The 22,321-nt window shown below is 32.4% G+C and overlaps 5 protein-coding genes and 2 long non-coding RNA genes across 9 annotated transcripts; 2 read left to right on the forward strand and 5 right to left on the reverse strand.

Moving 5' to 3' along the window:
- Positions 1–964: 964 nt before the first annotated feature.
- AT1G68325 (glutamine-tRNA ligase/glutaminyl-tRNA protein) lies at positions 965–1,938 on the reverse strand (the record flags this gene model as incomplete). Its single annotated transcript, NM_001334360.1, has 4 exons — positions 965–1,046; positions 1,157–1,286; positions 1,712–1,781; positions 1,919–1,938. 4 exons carry the CDS (start codon positions 1,936–1,938, stop codon positions 976–978), a joined length of 291 nt encoding a protein of 96 aa, NP_001321143.1. The 3' UTR covers positions 965–975.
- Positions 1,939–3,255: 1,317 nt separating this feature from the next.
- AT1G68330 (membrane-associated kinase regulator) lies at positions 3,256–5,002 on the forward strand. Its single transcript, NM_105504.3, has one exon. The coding sequence runs from the start codon at positions 3,775–3,777 to the stop codon at positions 4,579–4,581; it is 807 nt and encodes a 268-aa protein (NP_177000.2). The 5' UTR covers positions 3,256–3,774; the 3' UTR covers positions 4,582–5,002.
- Positions 5,003–5,133: 131 nt separating this feature from the next.
- On the reverse strand, positions 5,134–5,416 carry AT1G08977. Its single transcript, NR_139533.1, has one exon. It is a non-coding gene; the product is annotated as an other RNA (long non-coding RNA).
- Positions 5,417–6,458: 1,042 nt separating this feature from the next.
- On the reverse strand, positions 6,459–7,937 carry AT1G68340 (hypothetical protein (DUF1639)). 3 transcript variants are annotated; one of them, NM_105505.3, is made up of 3 exons: positions 7,212–7,936; positions 7,050–7,127; positions 6,459–6,978 (listed from the first exon to the last, which is right to left on the reverse strand). In NM_105505.3, exons 1-3 carry the CDS (start codon positions 7,866–7,868, stop codon positions 6,973–6,975), a joined length of 741 nt encoding a protein of 246 aa, NP_564928.1. In that variant the 5' UTR covers positions 7,869–7,936; the 3' UTR covers positions 6,459–6,972. The 3 variants fall into 3 exon arrangements, with proteins under 3 accessions (NP_564928.1, NP_001320797.1, NP_001320796.1); NM_001334361.1 differs by having other exon boundaries at positions 6,459–7,127; NM_001334362.1 differs by having other exon boundaries at positions 6,494–6,978; positions 7,050–7,937.
- Positions 7,938–8,937: 1,000 nt separating this feature from the next.
- Positions 8,938–9,798, forward strand: AT1G68350 (cotton fiber protein). Its single transcript, NM_105506.3, has one exon. The coding sequence runs from the start codon at positions 9,049–9,051 to the stop codon at positions 9,535–9,537; it is 489 nt and encodes a 162-aa protein (NP_177002.1). The 5' UTR covers positions 8,938–9,048; the 3' UTR covers positions 9,538–9,798.
- Positions 9,799–9,875: 77 nt separating this feature from the next.
- AT1G08983 lies at positions 9,876–10,375 on the reverse strand. Its single transcript, NR_139534.1, has one exon. It is a non-coding gene; the product is annotated as an other RNA (long non-coding RNA).
- A 3,690-nt stretch (positions 10,376–14,065) lies between these two features.
- Positions 14,066–15,126, reverse strand: AT1G68360 (C2H2 and C2HC zinc fingers superfamily protein). Its single transcript, NM_105507.2, has one exon. The coding sequence runs from the start codon at positions 14,943–14,945 to the stop codon at positions 14,211–14,213; it is 735 nt and encodes a 244-aa protein (NP_177003.1). The 5' UTR covers positions 14,946–15,126; the 3' UTR covers positions 14,066–14,210.
- Between the last annotated feature and the right edge of the window lie 7,195 nt (positions 15,127–22,321).

Below are 22,321 nucleotides of genomic sequence, written 5' to 3' on the forward strand. Positions count from 1 at the left end.
ATAGATTGTCATGTTTCGGTGAATAGTGAACCAACCTCGTATCTCACATGTCGACTGTGTAGAGAGCATAGAAACAATGAACCATCCCAATTTAAGAAAAATAAAAAAAGGAATTGAAGGATAAGTGAGGCCATATGCACTCTGCACTAATACACATGTAGAGAGCATAGAATCAAGTATAGTGAAAGAGTACGATAACGTCAGCAGCATTATCCTTAAATCCCAAAGGCAAAGGGCACCTTATTCCTTCCTAAATCGAGTAATATTTCCATGTGGTTCTATGGTTCTTTAAAGAATATTCATACACGATAAAATCCACATTCGTCGAACCAATTATTAAACTTTTGAGCAATGTAGAGGTAGAAAATAAGATTGAATGATGTCGACGGAGGTAAAAAGAAGAATGAAAAAAGCTAGATAGCGCATAATACAACAATCTCTTTCAAGTTTTTTGACTAAATCAAAATCACATGCGTGAAAAGACTAAACTCTCTTTAGTCTCTTACCACAAAGCTTTCGGCCACTTTGTAGGACAGTAAGTATCAACATCACACTATAGCACATAGAGAAAGAGTCTTCCAATGGTTATGGTTCGTATGTTGAACGAGCTAAAATTTTTGACCAAAGACTTTCAAGATGATGAACATATAAAAACAAAGGCAAGAAAAGTTGTTGCATTCCGTGCATATCAAGCCAATTTATTATATAACTATTACACTATTAGGGCCTATTCAATCTGAACTGTTGCCCAACAAAAAACATAATATTGTGACCTTTACCTTCTTTTTTTTAAATGTTGAAAATTTTACTAAAATATTTTATAAACAACAATTTTTAGTTAACAATCAATAAATTTGGTCATAAATATGTAACTATTAGTCTATTACTCTAAAAAATATTCAAAAAAAAAAAATTGTTGGCACATATCATTTTCTTAATCCGCTAGTCTTCTAGACAAGGGCCTGACTGTTCTCACTACCCAGGTTTACTTGAGCTTTCTTTCATTGTGACTGTCCTGTTAAACACTAGCTTTTCCGGGGTAGAATCTTTGTCAACCACAAAATAACCAGTTAAGAAAGAAGCACACCCATTTTATTATCTATGTCTTGATTTCAATAAACGAATAATGAGACACTTGGGATGTTTTGATGTTTACCTAGTCTCTCGAACTGGAATTTGTCCCCAAGGGCAGCTTCTTTAAGAGTTGGTACAGCAAAAGCATCTGAAACTACTACTCTGGAGTTTGTGTTAATGTCGTTGAGCCAATTCTCTAGTTCTCCTGGATTCTGTATATTGTTTTATGACAATAAAAAGATCACAACTCTGGCCAATGATCCATAAAACAAGAAGAAAAAAAGAAACAAAGAAATCGTGTACTACCTCTGAATCGAAAAATTTGTCAAATAGCCGAACTTCAACCTTTACCGGCTCTTTTCCAAGGGTTCAAGGTAGATTTTTAAATTTTTTGTTCAATAACACTGGATTTCATTAAAAAAATTTAAAATCTATAATTGAATAACATAGGATTTGTAAATTTTACACAAATCACTTAAAATACTAAATTGAATACACTCTTCTGAGTCATGTTTTTCAAATAAGCAATCACCACACTTGTATCAAATTCCATAGCACATAAAATTCATAATTGGCTCAAGCGTATCATAGTCATCTACAAATTAAACAGAGTTAGACTTGATAAAGTTTTCCTTACCGAAAAGGTACCCGTTTCTGTCACCAATAAATGGGCCGATCCAGAACTTCTCAAACTTTGTTTTCGGTTTCTAAACTCGTCGGAATGGAAAAAATTTGAAAAGCATCACTGAAACGAAAATAAAATAAAATGGGCCGGACTTAACAAATATATTCACCACACAACTACGCGTGTATCAACATTTTTTTGTCTAATGCAATAGTTCACCTGAACACGAACGCTAGCATAAATACCAAATTCAATTTAAAAAATACCAAAATACGTTGTTATCAAATCTTTCGGTTAGAGATCGGATCAAACCCCAAAGGCCAAAACACATGCTCTCGTAGTCGCACTTATATAATCAATAACTGCTAAAGATTACTATTGTCACGTACGTGATCTATATTCTCTTCACATGATTAGAGAAAATGATTTCAATTATAATGGTGTCTCCAGCAATTTAAATATATATGCAAGTATAATTGATCTTAAATTATATATACAAAATACTTCAGATCATAGAGCGATTTTTTAGCTGCAATGTTTCAAACCATAAAACGTGCATTGCTCCTTTAAATTCTCTTTTTAATGTGTGGTTAAATTTTTCTTAGTGGATATCTTATTACTGTCCTTTACAAAGATATCAATGTAATAGTGAAAGATATATTAAAATATCTGAGAGATATCATATGCACAATAATCAAGTACAGTGTATCAAATATCGAATGGTGACTGCGTTTTGCGGTACGGGAGAAGTGCGGTGTGGTTCAAATAGTAACAAAAATATATAGATATATATGTATATGCAGAGATTTTGATACTGTTACAGCACTGTTGCGGTGCGGTTTTGGGTGCGATTTTGGTTACCATTCACAGCATATGTATATTCAACTGCAGACACTATTATCAGATGTCATTTCTAACAAAAAAGTAAAGATAAACAGAAAGAATCACTTGGTGATCATATTATATTACTCCTTCTACTACCAAAGAAGAAATAAACAGTTACTACCAAAAACAAAAGTTTAAAAGAAAATTGAAGCTAGGTGCACAAAAAAAAAAAAATTGAAGCTTTCTTTTCTTCTTCCGGATTGTTATTTTTCTTTGTTAAAATCTAATTTATCAAATGGATATCTTTTTTCTCTCATATAAATGTGTGAGATCTTAATAGGTTGTGATTCTGCATTAATGCACGTAAGTACATTCAATAAAATAGCTTTTTATAATAAGAAAGATAGATTTTAAAAATGTATCGATTTTTTACCCATATACATTTTTGTTATTTCTAATAATATTTTTCCAATAATCATTTACTTAATACAGAATCTCAATAGCTATTTATCTAATTCGAATTTTTTTGGTTTATGTATTAGTTTGCAAGTCGAGGACCTAAAAGTGATCCCCGTTCAGTGTATTCGTGCGACTTGCATATATGTGTAAGACACATTCTTGATTAAACAAATTTTCATCTTTCAAACAGTTAAAAAAAAAAAAACAATTTAAAGTTGGTTAGATTCAACTCATCATTAACATTTTGATTATATATATAATTTGTCTTATATGCTAAACACATCAACAATAGTTTATGTTGCATAAACTGCTCTACTGCATACATTTTAAGCATCTTTTACGAACGAGGACAAATATAATTGGTAGTGCAAATAGATTGAAATCTCAACATTACTTTTCTATTTTATTTTGTTCTTTCCTTCCTCCTTTATCTTTCTTTAGCTGTTCTTCTTCTTTTTCTTTTTCTTTTGTTGTGACAACTACACCAACTGATTAGTCCCTCCATCTCCTATTGTCTCCTTCATAACACAATCTACAAAAAAGTTGAAGCTGTCTCTTAGCAAAAAACAAAAAGTTGAAGCTGCCATTTTTGACTTGAGGAATCTTCATTTTTCTTCCTCTACTTTGACTTCAAATTCTTCTTCATTCTATATTCTTTAACACCGTACCCTTTTCCAAATCTTCAAGGTCTCTTTATTCTTTTCCCGGGCTTTGGCTCTTGAATGATATCAAACAAAGGCAGATATATATATATTGTGTGTGAGAGTGTTTAAGAGAGAGAGAAAGAGGTTATGGCTATAGACGTTTGTTGTTCAGAGGCTTCTGGTTCTGGAATCAGTCCAAGAATCTCATTCTCCTACGATCTAGACTCAACGGACGACGGTGAAGTCAGATTAGACTCAACACTTCTAGATTCAGGTTCGGAGTTCGATTTTTGTTTTGGCTCAAGTTGTTCTGTTCAAGAAGTGTCTCCGGCTGATGAACTCTTCTCCGAAGGCAAGATTCTTCCCGTACAGATCAAGAAAGAAGAATCTTTACCCCAGACAGTAACATTTCGGGTTCCAAGATCAGCTTCTCTCTCATCATCATCATCTTCTTCCTCTTCCTCTTCTTCCTCATCGAGAGCACCAGAAAAGAAGATGAGACTTAAAGAGCTTCTATTGAATCCTGAATCTGATTTCGAAGACAAGCCAAGAGGATTGTTCTTACAGTTCAAGAGAAGCATAAGTCTTAACTACGACAAAAGCCGAAACAGCAAAGGGCTGATCAGATCGTTTCATTTCCTCTCACGAAGCAACTCTACTCCAAACCCTAACCTTGACTTGCTTCCCAAGGAAACCCATCACCCTCACAAGACTCACAATCTACCTAAACACAAGCCTCCTTTAAGAAGATCATCTTCGCTCTCTTCTTCATCAGTTCCTTTTTACTCGAAGAAGCCACTCGGAAGAAACAGTTTTGGAAACGGAAACGGTGGAGTTCGAGTCAGTCCGGTCCTGAATTTCCCACCGCCGGCCTTTATCTCAAACGTTGCCGACGGATTTTTCAGCATTGGATCTCTCTGTAATGGTAAGACAAACACAAAGACAAAATTATGAAAACATCTTTTGTTTTTTTGTGGCCGGAGGGAAAAAAAATTCAAACAGAAGATGTCTACTTCTTTTTTTTTCTTACTGTTTGTATAATGATGGAATATAAATATCGACAGCACATGTGAAGATTAGACAGCATGTGGTTTTTGTCTGTAATTTCAAAAACCAAAAAAAAAAAAACAAGAATAATTCACTAACTAGGCCGTAGCAGAAGATCAAAGGAATGCTTCGTTGATTGGATCTTTGTGATAAGATTATAGCAGTTTGGAGTAGAGTTATAGCAACCCCAATGGTAAGGATTTTTAAGGGTTAGTTACCAAAACAATATGTTTTATTGGATCTTAGTATTAACATGTGTAAAGAAATTTACCAAAAAAATAAGATACGGTATTTGTAAAGAAAAATGGATAGTTATGATGATAAATGATGATTATGATTTTAAAAATAAAATATAGAAAAATTGATCGTCGTGGTGATATTCGATGATTAGTATAATGTCTTTTGCATTTTTTTGGGTTGACTTTGACTGGCATTTTACGTCGCTCGAGAGGTTGTAATAGAGGTGGGCTAGGATCGTTAGACTTGGGTTCAGTAAATTTTAGTCGAACAACTCGACATTGTGTTTGTAAGTTTGTTTGTTTTTGCGTCATCACAAAAACAATGAGTCGCTCGACCAAGAAAACTACACCATTCCATAATTTTTAATCACAAGATTCAATGAGATGAATGAACTCTTAAGGGCCACCTTGTTTTCGGTAAGAGTTGGATTTGGGCATATGGTTCATAAGGAATAAAACATACTAGTTAAATTGGTTTGAACGCATGAGTGGCGGTTACACACTTCTTGAAAATGGTGGTAAATTGGTAATAAGCGTTGTTAAATGGTTTATACGAATTATATAACGACTAGGATTTAATACATTTGTGGAAGTAAGATCACATATCTCCACTATCTTACATTCCACAATTAAATTTCTAAGGCGGATATACTAGCACGTAATGCTAAAATCTATCCATATGATATTATTTTGTACCTCCATTTTGGATTTTAAAATTGTTTAAGGTAATCAAATACATTACATATAGTTTTTTGGTCATATTATAGTTTTCATTTTTCTAATTACAAGAGATCATCTTTCTGAATTTTTTGAACATTATATCTATAACACTATAATAGACTATTTATCCACTTAATTTTTTTTTTTACTATAGTTTTATTTTAAAAATATTGGTAATTTTCTAAAGTACTCATAGTCATTGATTAACGGAAAAAAAGTTATTTAATACATGAACTTTAAAAAAGTGGCCAAATTAACCTTGAACTCTTGAAATGATCGTTTTATACCGTAACAAAAAGTTGACTTCTAATTTAACTTATAATTTATCGTTGACCCGGCCAAATCGATTCACCATTAACACTCCTTAACAGCGCTCCTAACAGCCGTTACAAAACGTGGCCTAACAATCGTTATCGTTGGTTTAAGGACGAAAACAGTTGTTAGTTACGCTGTTAGGAGAGCTGTTAAGAAGTGTTAACGGTGAGTCGATTTGGCCGGATCAACTATAACTTATAAGTTAAATTAAAAGTCAACATTTTGTTGAAATATAAAACGGTCACAGTTAATTTGACCACTTTTTGAAAGTTCAAGTATTAAATAATATTTTTCCCATTCATTAACTAAATTTAACCATTGCCATATAGACTTTAATATAAACTCGACCATATCCCTTGGTTAACTGAATTAAACCAGACCGGAAAAATAAACCGGTAAAGACCGAGTCAGATTGTCAGACTGACCGAAACCAATCCAACGCGGGAAAAACAATTCCCCCACATGGAATAATTTAGCACACACTCCTTGAAACGAAATTATTGACATTGCGTTTCATTGACCGTGTACACACCCGCTTTTGCCAAAATGGCTGAACCTTCTAATATACAATGTACCCAAAAACAAGATTCATGACTGCTAAACACACAATGTCTTAACTCATTCTTCGTAGTGAACCCCACGGAAGGTTAGTAATCGATCATAGACGATACTAGGTAACCTCTTCCGGTAATTCAAGAAGGCCAAGCATCAATACGCAGAAACACAACAACAGTCTACATCTATTAGCTTGGATCGTCGTCACTCACACAAGGCAAGATTTGGTAAAATGATATTTATTGATTAAAGTTGGGTTTTTTCTTTACTGCCTAACAGAAAATCAAAGAAGAGTATGTTCCAATGAAGAAGTTCCAATGAAACAGAACTACTTTTGTCCCATATCTTTGTACAGGTTATTCTCAGCCAATGAACATTCGAACTAACAAAGAAGCAAAACTGAGCAATTCACAAACTTCAAGACTATAATTTGATCTCACATTCTAACTCCAATCCATCATTATCATCATCAACTCTGCAGAATCAGTAACCAAAATTTAGCAACCACACATGAATTCACTTAACAATATAAAACCAAGATCATACCTTTCTCTTCTCAGCTTGGTCAGGAACATTATAAAGATCTTCAGTGATTTCAGTTATATAAGAAGCAAAATTCAACAACTGTAAACAAACCAAAATCAGAACACTTTAACCAAACAAAATCTCAACAACAACAAAAAAAAAGCTGCGAAGTTTTCGACTTACATCGATCTGTTTTTGAACAGTTCTTGATCGTTTCTTAGGCCTACGCGGTGGTTTTAACCCTATCATCATCATATAATCTTCTTCAATCTCCTTCTTCGACAACGTATACAACAATCTCGACCTATCTTTCCCCAATTCGTTTCCTAACATCGACGGATTCATCACTGATTCCTTACACTGATTTTTCGAATCAATTCCTAAAGAAATCGAAGCTTTACAAGCAGCTCTTCTCTTTCTCAAATTCCACGGCCGTACCTCCACCGTCGCCGCTCCCGTCGCTTCCGGCGGAGAATCATCCCTCTCAATCTCAATCTCCTTATCTTCTTCTTCTTCGCCGAGAAGTACTTGTTGCCTAAATATAGATTCCTTCATCTTATCAGCAACGTTTCTAAGATCTAACATAATCTTCTCTCTAAACTCTTCGATTCCTTCTTTCTCCGATGATTCAACCTTTAATCGTCGATTCTGATGATCGGATTCGAAATTCGAAGAACGGCGACGGATTCGTTGATCACCGCCGGAGCTAGAACCTTCACCACCGTCACCGTCAGAATCATCACCCTTCCCACACCGCAGAAGTCGTTGAGTCCCCCACAACTTCGGTAACGAGAAATTGATAAGAGTCTTTGATCTCTCGTGTCCCGTCGTCGTCGCCATTGAAAAATCAAAAACCTAAAATTTTCTCTCTTTCGTCTTCTTCGTTTAACTTTTTTCTTTTCGCTTGTGAGAAACGGAGCAGAAAGAGTTTTTGTTTATATACGAAGTGCCGTTTTTAACATAGAAGGGTATTTTGGGGATATTATAAGTTTTGTGAGAGTTGCTAAACTGCGCTGAGTTCTTGGCGCATAGGTTTTGAGATGTCGGTTTGAGTGATGAGATTGATTAATAACCGTTCGATTGTTTTTTGACTTCTTATTTTAGCCGTTGATCTTGATCTACTAAAATCTTTAACTCTTTTATGAGTCCAGGGCCTTTTTTTATTTGGGCCTCAATGTTTCTAATTTGGATTTTTGGGAATGTCAAATGTGTATGGATGATTACTGTTACTTAGGGTTTTTGTTCTATTTTTTCTTAGTTAGTATCAGCTTTACTTAGGATTAGGAATTTTAAAATAATCGTGTTTGTATTATGTTTTTTTTTTTAATATCAATTTAAATGGAAATATTACATTAGTTGTTGAATACTACTAATGGTCAATCTTCAACTCGGATTTCGGTTCGGTTTGAGGTCAAAATTTTCAGTATTAAAATTTTTGGTTTATGAACTATAGTATACAGAATAAACAATATATGAGTTAATATGATTTTACTTTTGTTTTGTTTTTTTCTTACTCAAACCACTAGTGTGAAGTTTTTTTTCTTTTCGTAATTGATAACTCCCATAAAAAAAATTACTTTATAGTGACAGTCCAAAGTCACAACCACAATATTTATCTCATCCAATATTTATCTTAACTTAAAAGGTTAAAACTTCTTCAACTTGAGGAAACTTGTTATTTTCATTAAATATATCGAAAGTCGGAAAAATATTTTGTGTAACATATTCTGTTAATTACTTAAATAGTCCGTATAAATATGTGATGTGCACAACACAAGAAAATTGTTTTCCACTTCATACATGATTTAGTATTAAAAAAACTATATTGAAAAAGAAACCTCCAACGGCTATTTATTGCATATAGATATAAATTGAAAAAGTAGACGACCGACCATATGACTTTTCACAGGTTGGCTTGGCGCTCCTTCTTAGATCTAAAACTCAAAACTTTTCATCTTCTATAAATCTTGAACATTAATGTCCCTTCCAAGAATGAAACCATAGAATACTTTAAATCAAAATGTCCCAAAGAAGAAGACCAATTTTCCAAAGAGTTTCGAAACTACTAAAAATCTCGATCTTGAGAAGACCCATCATCCCAAGACTCAAGCTAATTCCCATAAAACAAAGAAGATCCAAAAGGGTCAAACTCCTTCAGCAACACAACTATAAATTTCTCCAAGAGTATCAATTCTCTCCTTCAAGTACATCCTTTATCAAATGCTATGGGAAGAGCATTCAGATATCTAGATCGGGTCTTAAACGCATTTACGGGTTATTGTTTCTTTCTCAGTGTATCGGCCGGTATAATGAAAATGATGACACAATAACGCAAAGTTGGATGGAGATGGAGCCTTTTCATTATGCCCTCGGAGTTGCTTCTCCTGCAAGGGAGCATCTGCAGCCGTTCGATTACTTCAGCGAAGATGATTCGATTGACTTGAAGGCTGAGAGATTCATCGAAAAGTTCTATGATGAGATGAGAATGCAGGCGCGAGAATTTGCTTGATTGACCAAATGTCAAGTGTTATTAATTACTTTTTGAATTTGGGATTCTTTTCTACTTGTGTTAGTTTTCTTTTACACGTGATTGGTATTGTTAATTGTCTCCACATCATATTTAAGATCTTGGAGACTCAGTTATTTCGCTCTATTTGAGTATTTGATTCTATCCATTTACAATTTGAAGTTCTATCATTTCCTTGATTTGATTCTATAAGAATTTAATTAGAACTAGGCTCTTGAAGTTGAATAAGAAGTTGGCCCATTTAAGTGTTTGTCTTTATTCTCTGGAAGTTTTTCGTTTAATTGGGGCCTTTTGTAATCCAAATCCTAAATATTTCAATCATTAACTGTTATGGGCAAATGCCATTTTCCAACAATTTTAATCACAAATTGTTATGGGTATGCCGTATGCCTTAGCTAGTCTATTGGGCCACCCAATTTTTGCATGTTCGCATGTTAGACGCAAGTTAGATACATTTATACGAGGAGAAAAAAGGAAGACGTAATGGAGCAACGAATGAGAGATCGACAAGAGGAAGACATGTCTTTTTACCACTTTTATTTCTGAAACCGGTAGGACAGTATCGTACGCTAGTCCACTTCAAGAGTTTACATAATTGATAGTATATTATTTGTTATGTATGTATCGAACAAGTACATACGTGCACTTTTGTTTTTTCTTTTCTTGGGTCCTCATGCCACTTCGATTCTCAAAAGATATATCTTTATGTGGACCAACGACTTAAGCAATGAACTAAAACGAGCACACATTACGTCCCACCCCATGTGAGTTTAAAGTTATAGTTTCTTCTTGGATTGTGCCTATACGCAAGCCAATCAACATTTTTAAAACTCGACCTAGAAATGTTCTTGGAACGTATGAAATGTCATTTGGGTTGTTTCTTATTCAAAAGTTTTGTTCTATTCAAATCCATACACTTATTACGTGAAGCGTTCTAATGGAACGCATGGAATGTCATTTCGGTTGTTTCTTATACATATTACATGTAACTTTGTCATTTGTTTATCAAATTTTGTAACTAACGGGAATCTGGAATATAAAAGGGGAAAAAGGTGTATCCCGACAAGATCTAGTACTTTATTCTTATCATATATGGAATTGATCTATCGACATCATAATTGTAAATACATTGTAAAAACGTTAAGAGAGAAAGGAACTTTCTTTGGATATACTTAAGCCACAGACTTACTTGGAACCAACGAGGCTTCGACACACATCCACAGCATCTTTCTTCTCTTTCCATATTTCATGTCAACAAAAGCTAAACCCTAGGGATTGTCTTGCTTTCACATGTCCGTATCACTTTCCACGTAAGCCCTATCGTGTTTCTTAGATGGAATCTGAATTGTCATATTAGTGCTTGTCCCTAACCTACCACAACGTACTTTAACCACTAACCTATCTCCACATTACTCTTATACCCACAACTAATTCTTGGTTTCTTAGAGGAGCTGAAGAGGTAAAAGGAAACAAAACATGTGTTAAATAACTTGTACCAACACAACGGCCTGACTCCATGCTTCCGCTAATCCACCATCAACCGAAATAAATCGATTAGCTTACGCATAGAAGTTATATGATAATGGTTCTTCAGATACTCAATCATATTTTCTATTTATTTTTCGTTTATTTAAACTACCAAGTTAAATTATTATATCAATCTTTTAGTTTTTAAAAATACTTTTTGGGGAAGAGAATTTAAATATTTTTTATAAAAAAAATTAACTTAGATTAAAAAAAAAAAGTGGGTTAGAAAAAAATTCGAAACATCAGTTAGAAATTACAAGTTAACTTAACAAATTTTCTTACAAATTAAACAAAAAGATAAGGGGAAGAGAATTTCGTTTATCTTTAAAAAAAAAATATTACACAAATTATGGTATTTTCTTAACGTGAACAAAATTAATAACTACTAGCGCATGTATGATACAAGTGGACTCCTAATGCATGATGAGGACCATACAAAACATTATACTTTCTCCCATGTGTTATTGGAGAATATAGCTAGGGTTAAAAGTCTAGACTACTGTCTACTGCGACTGTGTATAATAAAGCCGAAATCATTGTTTTCTATTATTTTCGATTTTTTGTTAGGTGGTGATGCATATGTGCATGCATGATACATTATTGAAGATCCAATGTTTTTGATATTGTAAGCCAATGAGATTATATGCAATGTATATGTGTAATTGTCAGACTGGTAAAGCAAAAGCATAAATAAGACGTACCCTCAAGAGCAAAAAATTTAGTGGGTATCTTTTAGATTAGGGTGTATATATTGCATGATTGATGGTGTGATAAGGACTTAGATGATTCCTTAAAAAGGACACATGGTGCAGCAAAAAAGCACGTTTAGGGACTACGAAAAAACTTTCCCTCCAAAAAAAGTACCTTTTACATATACAAACATGAAACATACACTTAATATTGTTATTTTTTTGAGGTGAAGTTTACTGATTAAAAAAAAAAAAAAAAAAATTAAAGACTATTGCTAAGAGAAGAGTAGTAGAATGCCACCCAAAAAAAAAGAGAGAAGAGAAGTAGAAAAGAATAGAACAATAATGTTTAAGAGAATCCTCTTGTATGGAAATATTGACAAAGAAAATCTCTATATTCGCTGGATTCTTGGTACCCGAGTGAGACTACGCGGTTAAAGGCAGAATTTTCGATGATGCGGATGAGATAGCTATTTCGTAACAAAAAAAGACACAGATAACACTTGAAATGTATATGTACACAATTCATCATATTTGTTTTTTGTATTCAGTGGGAAAAATAATTTGAGTTTTGTAGGATCGTCGACTAATTAATGATGACGTCTCTCTAATTGAGAAATTTGGAAGATAACTTTTCTGAAATAATGGAAACGTACTTTTCCCTGACCGGTAGAGAAATGTTTTACGTGCAGATTAAAATTTTACCCCAACACATCATCTAAGTGTCTAACTACACAATAAACCAAAAAAAAAGTTTCTAACCAAGCAATGTTCAAAACTACTTTCTAAACTTATAAGTATATAAATACTCAACTGCTCCAATTCCCATCACACCTTACTATAAACACACATAGACACATACATATGTGCCAATTGCATTGTTAAGTATCTAAAAAACAAATATGCTTTAGGTCATGTATATTTTATTTGCTCATGGTGACTAGGATCCCATTTCATGTTGAAACACGAAATGCGCTGGTATACCTATACCCCCTACATATTAGTATACGATTGTTAATTAAATTAATTTTATAATTTCAAATTCGGGGACCCGAGGATTCTTCCTAGCTTGTGACATGTAGTATTTTCTAAATGTTGAGGTAAGCTATTTTATTATTAAAAATTGTTCTTCTTTTGGTATTACATATCCACATTCGTTAGAAAATATATGTTTTAAGAATAAACAAAATGTTAGCATAGTGTAAGATACCTCCATTATATAAGTACCTGTATGCCTTAATTATGAGATATATAGGAGCCTAGTGATATTTAAAGTCGAAGAAAACGTATCACGTTGTCACAATCATTTAAAAAATTGTATTTTCGACCCGGGTTTGTATATGCATGTAGATTGCACATACCAAAACTCTATCTCTATGTATGTTGACATCTCTCTTTATAGCCGTTGCTAGTGGTTACATGTATGCTCCTAAAGGGAATAATTAACTGAAGATTTGAGAGTATTTGACTTTGAAAACCTGGAGTTGAATCATATTGACCAAAAGATTATAGTGGTCCTACAATCCCTAAATATGAGAAAATTTTAATTATAACCAAATTGTGTTAGAGAAGTAATTTTAATTCTAACCAAATTGGGTAATCTACTAAATTTAATTCTAACAAAACTGTGTAATCGACTAACAAGACCATAGACCAAAACTCACTAAAGCTGTACATAATTACTACGATGCTAATTGTAGATTAACTTTTTCCATTGTTGTAAAACAGAGGCCTACCAACAATTTTCGAATCTAAAGTAATAATTTTCTATACTTTGGTTCTAAAAACCAATATGTCAAAACTGTGAGAATTCCAAAAGTAATTTGTGCATAGACTTCAGAACAGCTTTTGTCCAAAAAAAAAAGGACTTCAGAACAGATTTGAAGGCGTATCAATTTCAAACGCAATCCGAAAAAGGTTGCAGCGTGTCCCTTTTGACTAATTTTAAGCACAATTTTGAAGCAAATTTGTGAGTAAAGGTGTAGAGTTTTCATACTCATCTTTGCATTCTATTGGCCTGACAATAAAAAGGCTTTGAAAAACGATTGATCTAATGGATCTGAATATTGGAATTATTATTTTGTATGTGTTTAAACATACATTCTATAAAATCACTTTCAGTGCACCTGACAACTTATCTCCTAACGTTTATTTTTATATTTTTAGTCTTTGGTCCTATTGTTTATATTTTTTTCTTGGAGTCTCAACAAATATTACCTTCTGGAATGTTTTTTCATGAATTGGTTAAGCATTTTGAGACTCTACTTTTTGTGGTAGTAAAGCATAATTGGAGTCTAAACTAGTAAAATATTTATTAGGCAAACAATCACTGGAATTTAAAGTCATTAATTAAAAATACTGATAGAGAAAAAAAAAATCACTAAAAATAAATAAATTAATTAAAATGTTGATAAATATACAAGAGCTTTAAAAAACACGTCAATGACCAGCAGGTGCAAGACTGAGATGCAAATCCAACCCTAAACCATCATCAAAAGTAGTTCCTACTTCTCTTGAAAACCCATTAACCGATGGTCTCGGCCCATGGGCCTGAACATGTCTCATCTGAGCCCCAACTACTCCAAACCCTGAATCACGAGCCCCATACTCGTACGAGAACCCACCAGCACCCGCACCACCCGAACCATCTTGGATGACGCAGCCATGAGACACGTGAAGTTGAGATGGAGAAACACGTGGAAGATACATCCAAGGACCTCCCATAGGCTGAGGCACGGCGGATGATGATAAAAGATGAGGCGGAGGAGCAAAAGCAGAGACTATAGGATTCCTTAAAAACTGAGACGCTGATCCAGCGTTTGAGAAATTTGCGGCTGCGTTTCGTGTAGCTTGAAGCTGAGCACGTTTAAGCTGTTGACGCTCTTTCTTGTGAGCGTTTTGGTGACCACCTAAGGCTTGTGAGTTACCAAACTCTCTACAACAATACTGACACTCATACTTACGTTCTCCTCCTCCTCCTCCTCCGCCTCGGCTTCGTACACCACCGCCACTTCTTCCGGAAGATCCTGCCGGAAACTCGCCACGTTCCGGTGATACAGAAGATAGGTTAGTTTTGACTGATTGATCGGAGAAATCTTCTTCTCCATCAACACTAAATCCAAATAGCTTTAGACGAGAAGTTGTTGTTTTTGAACTAAAATCCAGCTCCTCCATTAAATATGTATGTCTTTAGAGAGAGAGAGAGAATTAGAAAGAAAGAAAGAGATATGTTGAATAAGGCTTATAATAAGAGGAGGTTGATGAGTGAGGGCATATATTTATATAAACTGAGATGTGACTTTGTACAGTAACATGGGAGACACTGTGCAAGTGTGTGTTGTGTGAAAGATATGAGAGATTGTTGTGTGATTAACTTTGGTTTTTGTTTTCTACGTATTTGTTTTATTTTTCGGACATCCCAAGAAGAAAGAAAAAGAACAGTGAAAGTGGGAGTTTGAGGAACACACGAACCGAGACGACATGGATAATGGGACCCTATTGGATTTCATTTGTCTCCTTTTTTTTCATGTGAAAGGAAGTTTCAGTTTGGCTCTACTTTTATGTGTTTATTCTTACTAGTTCTCTTCGGGAAAATTCATATGTTTCCACCTACTTTTTAATGTGATTCTGAAGCAAAAAATAATAATTACGACATACTTGTTTTAAAAAAATTACAAATCTTTTTTTAAAAATAAATTTCTAAATGATTAATAAAAAAAAGTAAAAAACCATTGATTTGATGCGTTCTATGCGTTTCATGTAAATTATGTTATTTACGAACTTGATTTTGCTATTTATTTTGAAATTAAAAATAAGTGAAAGAAGTTTTTAAATGTAACTATGAGAGATTTAATTTACCACAAAAAATTTGTATAGACTAATTTGTTTTGGTATATTTTTTTATTGTTTTGCAAACTTTTTGAACATATTTTTCTACGATGCAAATATATTCTCAGCAACATACTAAGTTCGGAGATTTGTTAATGGCAAATGTTTTAGTAGATTTAATTTCATGGAGGTACACCTAATGTTTAAGACACTAGCGCTCCTTAATCTAATTTAAGATTCACAAATTCTTAAAAAAACTCTTTATATCCCACAAAAAAAAACTTGATTTTTCTACGATGCAATCGCCTAAATCTCAAAACAACTCATCCATAATAAACATATTGAATTATATATCAAACTAGTCCTAGATATAAAGTACTCATTTTCCTCCTAGAACTCTGACTTCTTTCCAATTTTGTTTATCAATTCCAACTAAAACGTCGGAAACATAAGTTTATGTTCTTGTTCACATAAGCTAATATGACCATGATAGTGTGTTAGTTTGTTGCGCTCTCATAATGAAACGAAAGGAACAAACATTCACAAGATATTGTAACGGGTCTTTCTTGATTCTTTAACATCTGACGTTTTCTCAGAATAAAACAAATATATATAATCTGAATTTCTTTTATAAATAAATTTGATCCGGACAGTTGGTAATCTAATCTAGAGCAGTCAATAATTTTTAGGATATTTTGTTTGTTAGCTAAGAATGTATTGTCGTCTGTAGACTAAGTCATTTTATATTAACCTACAAATACAATGAGAGAGTTTCTAAAGCTACTCAAGAAAGTCCCGTGATACCTAGACCTAAGTTGGAATAACATCCAATTTGTATAATTATTGTAACTTCCAAATTTCAATACCATATGTAAGTCGAGAGACCATAAACATTTTAACTTATACATTATTCCTCCTTTTGTCTTGATATTCCATCTCTCTAGTTACCTATTGTCTTGATATTCCATCTCTTTAGTTACCTATTGTTCCTCTTTTTTTAATTCTTGATTCCATATCTCGACTTGGTTTGTAACCCAGATGATGATTTGAAAGTGACTTACTTACAGAATTTGTAATCCAAAGTTTATAGTTGATGTTTTAGAGGGGAGAGTCCCCACGAAATGTACCGATTGTTATACCGAAAACTCGTTAAATCTTAAGTATTTTTAATGTTTTACTCTCATGCAATTGACCATAAAATTTAAGTATTTATCAAGTTAATCACTTACAAAGTCGTTTAATCAACAATTTTTTTTTATTTATTTTTTGTAGTTGGCTAAATTAAATTAATATATATATGTAGAAAACTAATTAAAAACTTTTTCTAAAACCATCCAAAAATTTAGAACAACAGTTATGTTTTTTAAATTAGTATTTTCATATTTTACTTAAAATTTCACCCAAAATATGTATTAGTACAAAGTAAAAAGATGCCGACAGACGGAAAGTGATTAGTAAAGTCAAGATAGAGTAGATGCAAACAAATGTTATCACAAACATAAAATTGCTTCGTTAATTGAAAGAGAAAGAAAAAAAGACAAATCATAATGTGGGATGTGATCTGAAGTGACCCAGAAGCCAAAAAGTTTGAAATGTGTGACAAAGAAACATGAGAATCTAATTGAAGATGTGAAAATAAAAAAGGAACAAAAGTCCCACATCTCACTTCTGTGTGTCCCACGTGTCTCCGTCGCATTATCGTGCGTATCTATTTTCAGATACGATCTCAAAATTTTAATGAAAGTCAAATAACTTAAATTTATGAACTATAATTGCAATTTACTTTCTTACATCTAGTAAGGATGTCTTTAATTATGACTATATTAGAAATATATGTTTGCATGTACCACACTTTGGGGCCTAAGGTAAAAATTGTCAACGCAATTCTTTTATACTTATCATAATTTAGTTTGCTTTCAAAGTGAGTTGTGAGTTTAGTTATAGTGTATTTACATATTAAAAAAAAAATTGCAACATATATATATATATATATATGTATATATTAATATTATAATAAGTAATTTTTTAACAGAAGATTAACCCCTAAAATCTATAGATTACCGAGTTTTAATTATTATCGATCATTTTAATAAATTAATAAAAACTCATGTTAGAGATCTTTTAGGTTTATAGATAAAAAAATGAGTTTTATTTTTGAACATGTTTTACCACGTAATTTTGTTCTCTCAAAAAAATGTTTTATATGGGTTTAAACTTGAATGGGAACGTAGCAATTCTACAAACACAAATTACTATTTTACCATCTATGGTTAACATTTTTAAATGAGTTATAATGAATTACTATAGCTGCACATAATTCAACTATGGTACCAATAATTTCGAGTTAAACATATATCAAACTTTCGAAATCTCGATTTGAAAGAATGTTCAGTTTAACCTCTGAATAAGTAAAGATAGTTTGGTGAAAAAAAGGAATTTGAAGAGAAAGCTAAGTAATGTGGAAACTACTTAAAAGTGGGGTTTGTTAAGGAAAAAACGAGGAACGACCAAAATAAAGTCTCAGATGTTAACATGTTCCCCACGAATTACGTGCCAAATGACGAAACCTTGTTTCACGAGTATGTTCGCGTGATTGACGTCAAAATTCACACACACACGTTGTTAATAACCTTTTCTATATCAATTATAATACTTGGAAATATAATTATATATAGAGGGCTCAGAGATCTGCGAATCTTACTAACTCAATTAAAAGTTAATTGGGTGGTTTGAGATTGGATTAAGGCTTTACTTTGTACAAAAACTAAAGATTAATAATTGTGTGAACCCTCATAAAACTAAAGTCTTTGTTAGGGGTGGAGAAATGTCCCATCTTGTCTACCTTTTAATTATATCTTCCACGATAATCTACATAATTAGTTTTTGGTTGTTTCCGTCTATCTTCTTTTTAATATCTCTTCTCATACCAACAATAGCTTACTATGAAAAAACGACGGGTGATAAAATTGTAAATAAATTAAGTTTGATCGTAAATAGTCATCTAGAAATTAAATTCACACTGAAAGAAATCCCTACTCGAATTGATTTGTTATATAGATATGAAATGATATTATAAAGTTCATTCAGAAGTGTGTGGAAGATGCTTTAAATTATTATTATTATCTTTTTAAATCTCTTGAGATCTCTCTTTAATGGAGCACATGATCATAGAATTCGGCTCGGTGGGTTTGCTAAAACATTTCTTTTAGTGTTGTCAAACGTCGATTTTGCTTGAACACATCTTTGAAAGTTTGAAAAAAAAAACCGACTTAAAATGTTGTTTAAAACTTAGTATTCGCTTCAAATTAAATTTCTAATTTTTAGTTAACAAAACATGTATATAAGTATATTAATATTAACATACTCAAAATTTTGTAGACTAGACCTAATATTTTATGCTGTAACGAAAAAGGCTGATAACATAAATAGTTTATATAATGTGTATATTGGATGAATTTGAGAATTGATTCCTAAACAGACGCTCCTCGATATGCATGATGTCATGTGGACTTCGCATAAAGAAGACCTAAAATATTATCTATGCACAATTGATATATGTAGGAAGATTATATTGTCACTTGTTCGGGTGTATGATTATAAATATAATCATGTTATATGTCAAATATTTCTTATTGGAAACAACTAAAAGCAAAGAAGATGCCCAACATGCAATTAACATTCTGCTTTTTATCTTTAGAGTATCCAATGAACTTTGTTTTTGACTTTTGTTAATAATGTTTTGTGCATCGAGTAATATGTTCTTTTCTCGTCTCCTGGTGGAACTCAAGGACTCTAATCATGTATGTGTATGGATATTTACTTAAAAAAACGCATACAATCATAATAGATAGGTCTATCCTATGACTAAAAAAAATAAAGATTGGCCTATCCTATGACAAGGAAAACAAGGATTGGCCTATCCGGAAATTAATTTTAAAATGTAATCTAAGAGTTCAAATATAAGTCATAGGTTTTTTCTTGTGGGGACCAGATATATAAGTCATTTTTTCCCGAACTTGACATAGTCATTAAGTTCTCATTCTTTGTTTCATCATGCAAATGATCTCTTATATATCATCTTAGATCTGTTATAATGTTAAATGTAGGATCCTAACACGCTTTTTTATAGTGACTTTTATATGTCTATTTTGAACCGAATCTCATTTTAAGATCAACTGACCTTTCTATAACGATATATACACTAGATCCGCTTTAGAAATTGAGCTATTAATCATAGGTTGTGGCGCTTAAATTCCACTTGTTACAAAATCGATTTTTTGTAGGTGATTCTCATGAAACCTTATCTATGTTTATGATTGAATTGTCGCCAGCCGAAAAATCGCCTTTCCATCAAGTCACCAACAATACGCTAATGCAAATATTTGTGTTTGAATCAACCTTATCTATGTTCAAGGATGTATAATCTATTAAGTTGGATCGAACGATTTGAAGACAAAAAGATATCGGTTTAGGTCCTGCCAATTTAAAAGAAGGAGCAAGTTTGGAAACTAATAAAGTGAAGGAGGAAAAAAGAAGCTATGAGGAAGTGGGTGGACATAGACACTTAGGTTTTCTCCACTGATGTAGGATTACACATGTGGTTATGGATCCATATTGTTTATCTCTTGCGAGCATAAAATTGAAATTCTTTATTTATTGTTCTTTTTTTTCGTAGGGGTTCTAGGAAGTTAGGAACCATAAGCCATGTTGGTCCCACTTTGTAAAACACACTGCAAGAATTCCAGAATTTTTTAAACAAACTTGCATCTTCTTGGGCTAATTACTAATCTTGAGTCTTAGAACTGGTTTCACCAGCAATTGTCCACATAATAATTTGACCTATAATTTATGGCTTAACTTTTGCATTCTTTAGATCAACTTTAGGATATGACCTAAAAATAAAACTACTTTAGGCTGAGACTTAGACACTAAAGAATAATTAACATATATACTAATGAATACCAGTTTAAAAGGAAAATGAGGCTAAAGTATTTGCCAGTTTTCACTGACTATAGAGTTTATAACAGTGAAGAGGCTTTGGCTATCTCCTTTGATATTAGACAATGCTTTGGTAATTAAAATGTCAAATTTATATTAGATTGAAATAAAAGATATAGTCCATGCGAGAAAATAAAATAAAATTGTACATGAAATATTTTTTGTTTTTGCCCTTTTTTTTTGCTTTCTTGTTAGGTGGTGGTAAAAGCACGTACTAGTGATAATGCAATCCAATTAGATTATGTATTTAATTTTATGTCACTATGTGACTAGATTTGACTTAAGTAAAAATTATATATGGTTTGATAGATAAACCACATAGCAACAGAATTATGAAACGATTTCATAGCTTCACTTTACTAATTACAAGCTACTTTTTGAAATTTTCTTACCACATGTTTTCCGACGAGCATAAATCAAAGCTAATAATTGGTTAAACTATTTTTTCCCAAAGAAGTGGCGACATCCCAACTCGTGGAATAGTTTATATACCAAAATTGATGACAACCAATAGCCAATAAGTTTGAAAATCTGAAAATAGTGGTGTTTAATCTCATTAAAGTCATAATTAATCTCGACTTTAAAAATAATTATTTAGTTACTAATCTCTTCTTCCATTTTATTATACAACATGATGTCCCGGCAAAAGTGTTATTTCTTGACGAATAGAAGTACCAGCTCTCTATCTCTCAATGCTTTTGTCTAGCACCATTTAGGTACCCATGTCAAGTCTATCAATTTTTTTTATAGAAATGATGTTATATATTATAATTATAAGATCTCCAAGATCAAATTATGCCCCACCAAAGTTTGATTAGTTGTGAGATTCAACCAATGGGGTTTATAAACAAATACTTTAAAACAAAGTCTCTCCCACAAAAGGGTTAATTATAGAAAACTATAATGTAGCTTTTGGTACACAAATTCGATTAATTTAGTCTAAAACCCACACATCAGGAAGACTCGACTTTTGAATATTTGAGAAGAAAAAACCAAAATTAGACATTTGATTTTTTAAGTCCAAATCTCCTTTAACGGATATATTCTAAGCATTTTTATGAAGCTAGACAAAGATGGTGGGGTGTGATGATTCTTCACAAAGTCCCATTATGAACTCCAAGTGACACCTAATCGAGCTAGTTAAATCTTTAATTACAACAAAAAAATTCTTTTCTTAAAGCAGAAGGGCTTTACGTTACAAATTAATCCAAGTGGGACACGTCAAGTGGTTGCATTAACACATACACATACATGATACATGTAAACTCTTAATGCCAATTGCCAACTTAATAATATTCGCTAGAAAATTTATAATATTAGCTATGGACATGAAAAGCAGAATTCTTTTAACCTAAATAAAATTTTTATGTAACTTTAAAAAAAAATAAAAAAATTGATCTTACAACAATTATATACTTAAGTTCATACACATATTTAAGAGCTTAGAAAATATAATTTTAGACTCAGAATAAATTGTTGTGTGTCACCAAGTATCCTTTTACGGTATTTTCAATACAATAATATATATGCCAAATATCTATAAAAAAAAAACAAATTTGTATAACAAAATTCTATGCAAATACTCCTTTTATTTTTATTGACACTATGCATAATACATGTTAAATGGAGATACTAATACAAATCATTAAATTGATTTTTTTTTTTTTTGGTCATGCAAATATATACTCCAATTATAGATCTATATATATAGAATGGTTTTATTA

This window comes from Arabidopsis thaliana, assembly GCF_000001735.4.
Source record: "Arabidopsis thaliana chromosome 1 sequence".
Taxonomy (NCBI): domain Eukaryota; kingdom Viridiplantae; phylum Streptophyta; class Magnoliopsida; order Brassicales; family Brassicaceae; genus Arabidopsis; species Arabidopsis thaliana.

Bases quoted from the DNA above. Each gene is read 5' to 3' on its own strand.
- AT1G68330 (NM_105504.3), top strand. From the start codon at position 3,775: ATGGCTATAGACGTTTGTTGTTCAGAGGCTTCTGGTTCTGGAATCAGT.
- AT1G68340 (NM_105505.3), bottom strand. From the start codon at position 7,868: ATGGCGACGACGACGGGACACGAGAGATCAAAGACTCTTATCAATTTC. The intron at 7,128-7,211 runs GTAAGTCGAAAA...GTTTGTTTACAG, and splicing joins CTGTTCAAAAACAGATCGAT to TTGTTGAATTTTGCTTCTTA.
- AT1G68350 (NM_105506.3), top strand. From the start codon at position 9,049: ATGTCCCAAAGAAGAAGACCAATTTTCCAAAGAGTTTCGAAACTACTA.
- AT1G68360 (NM_105507.2), bottom strand. From the start codon at position 14,945: ATGGAGGAGCTGGATTTTAGTTCAAAAACAACAACTTCTCGTCTAAAG.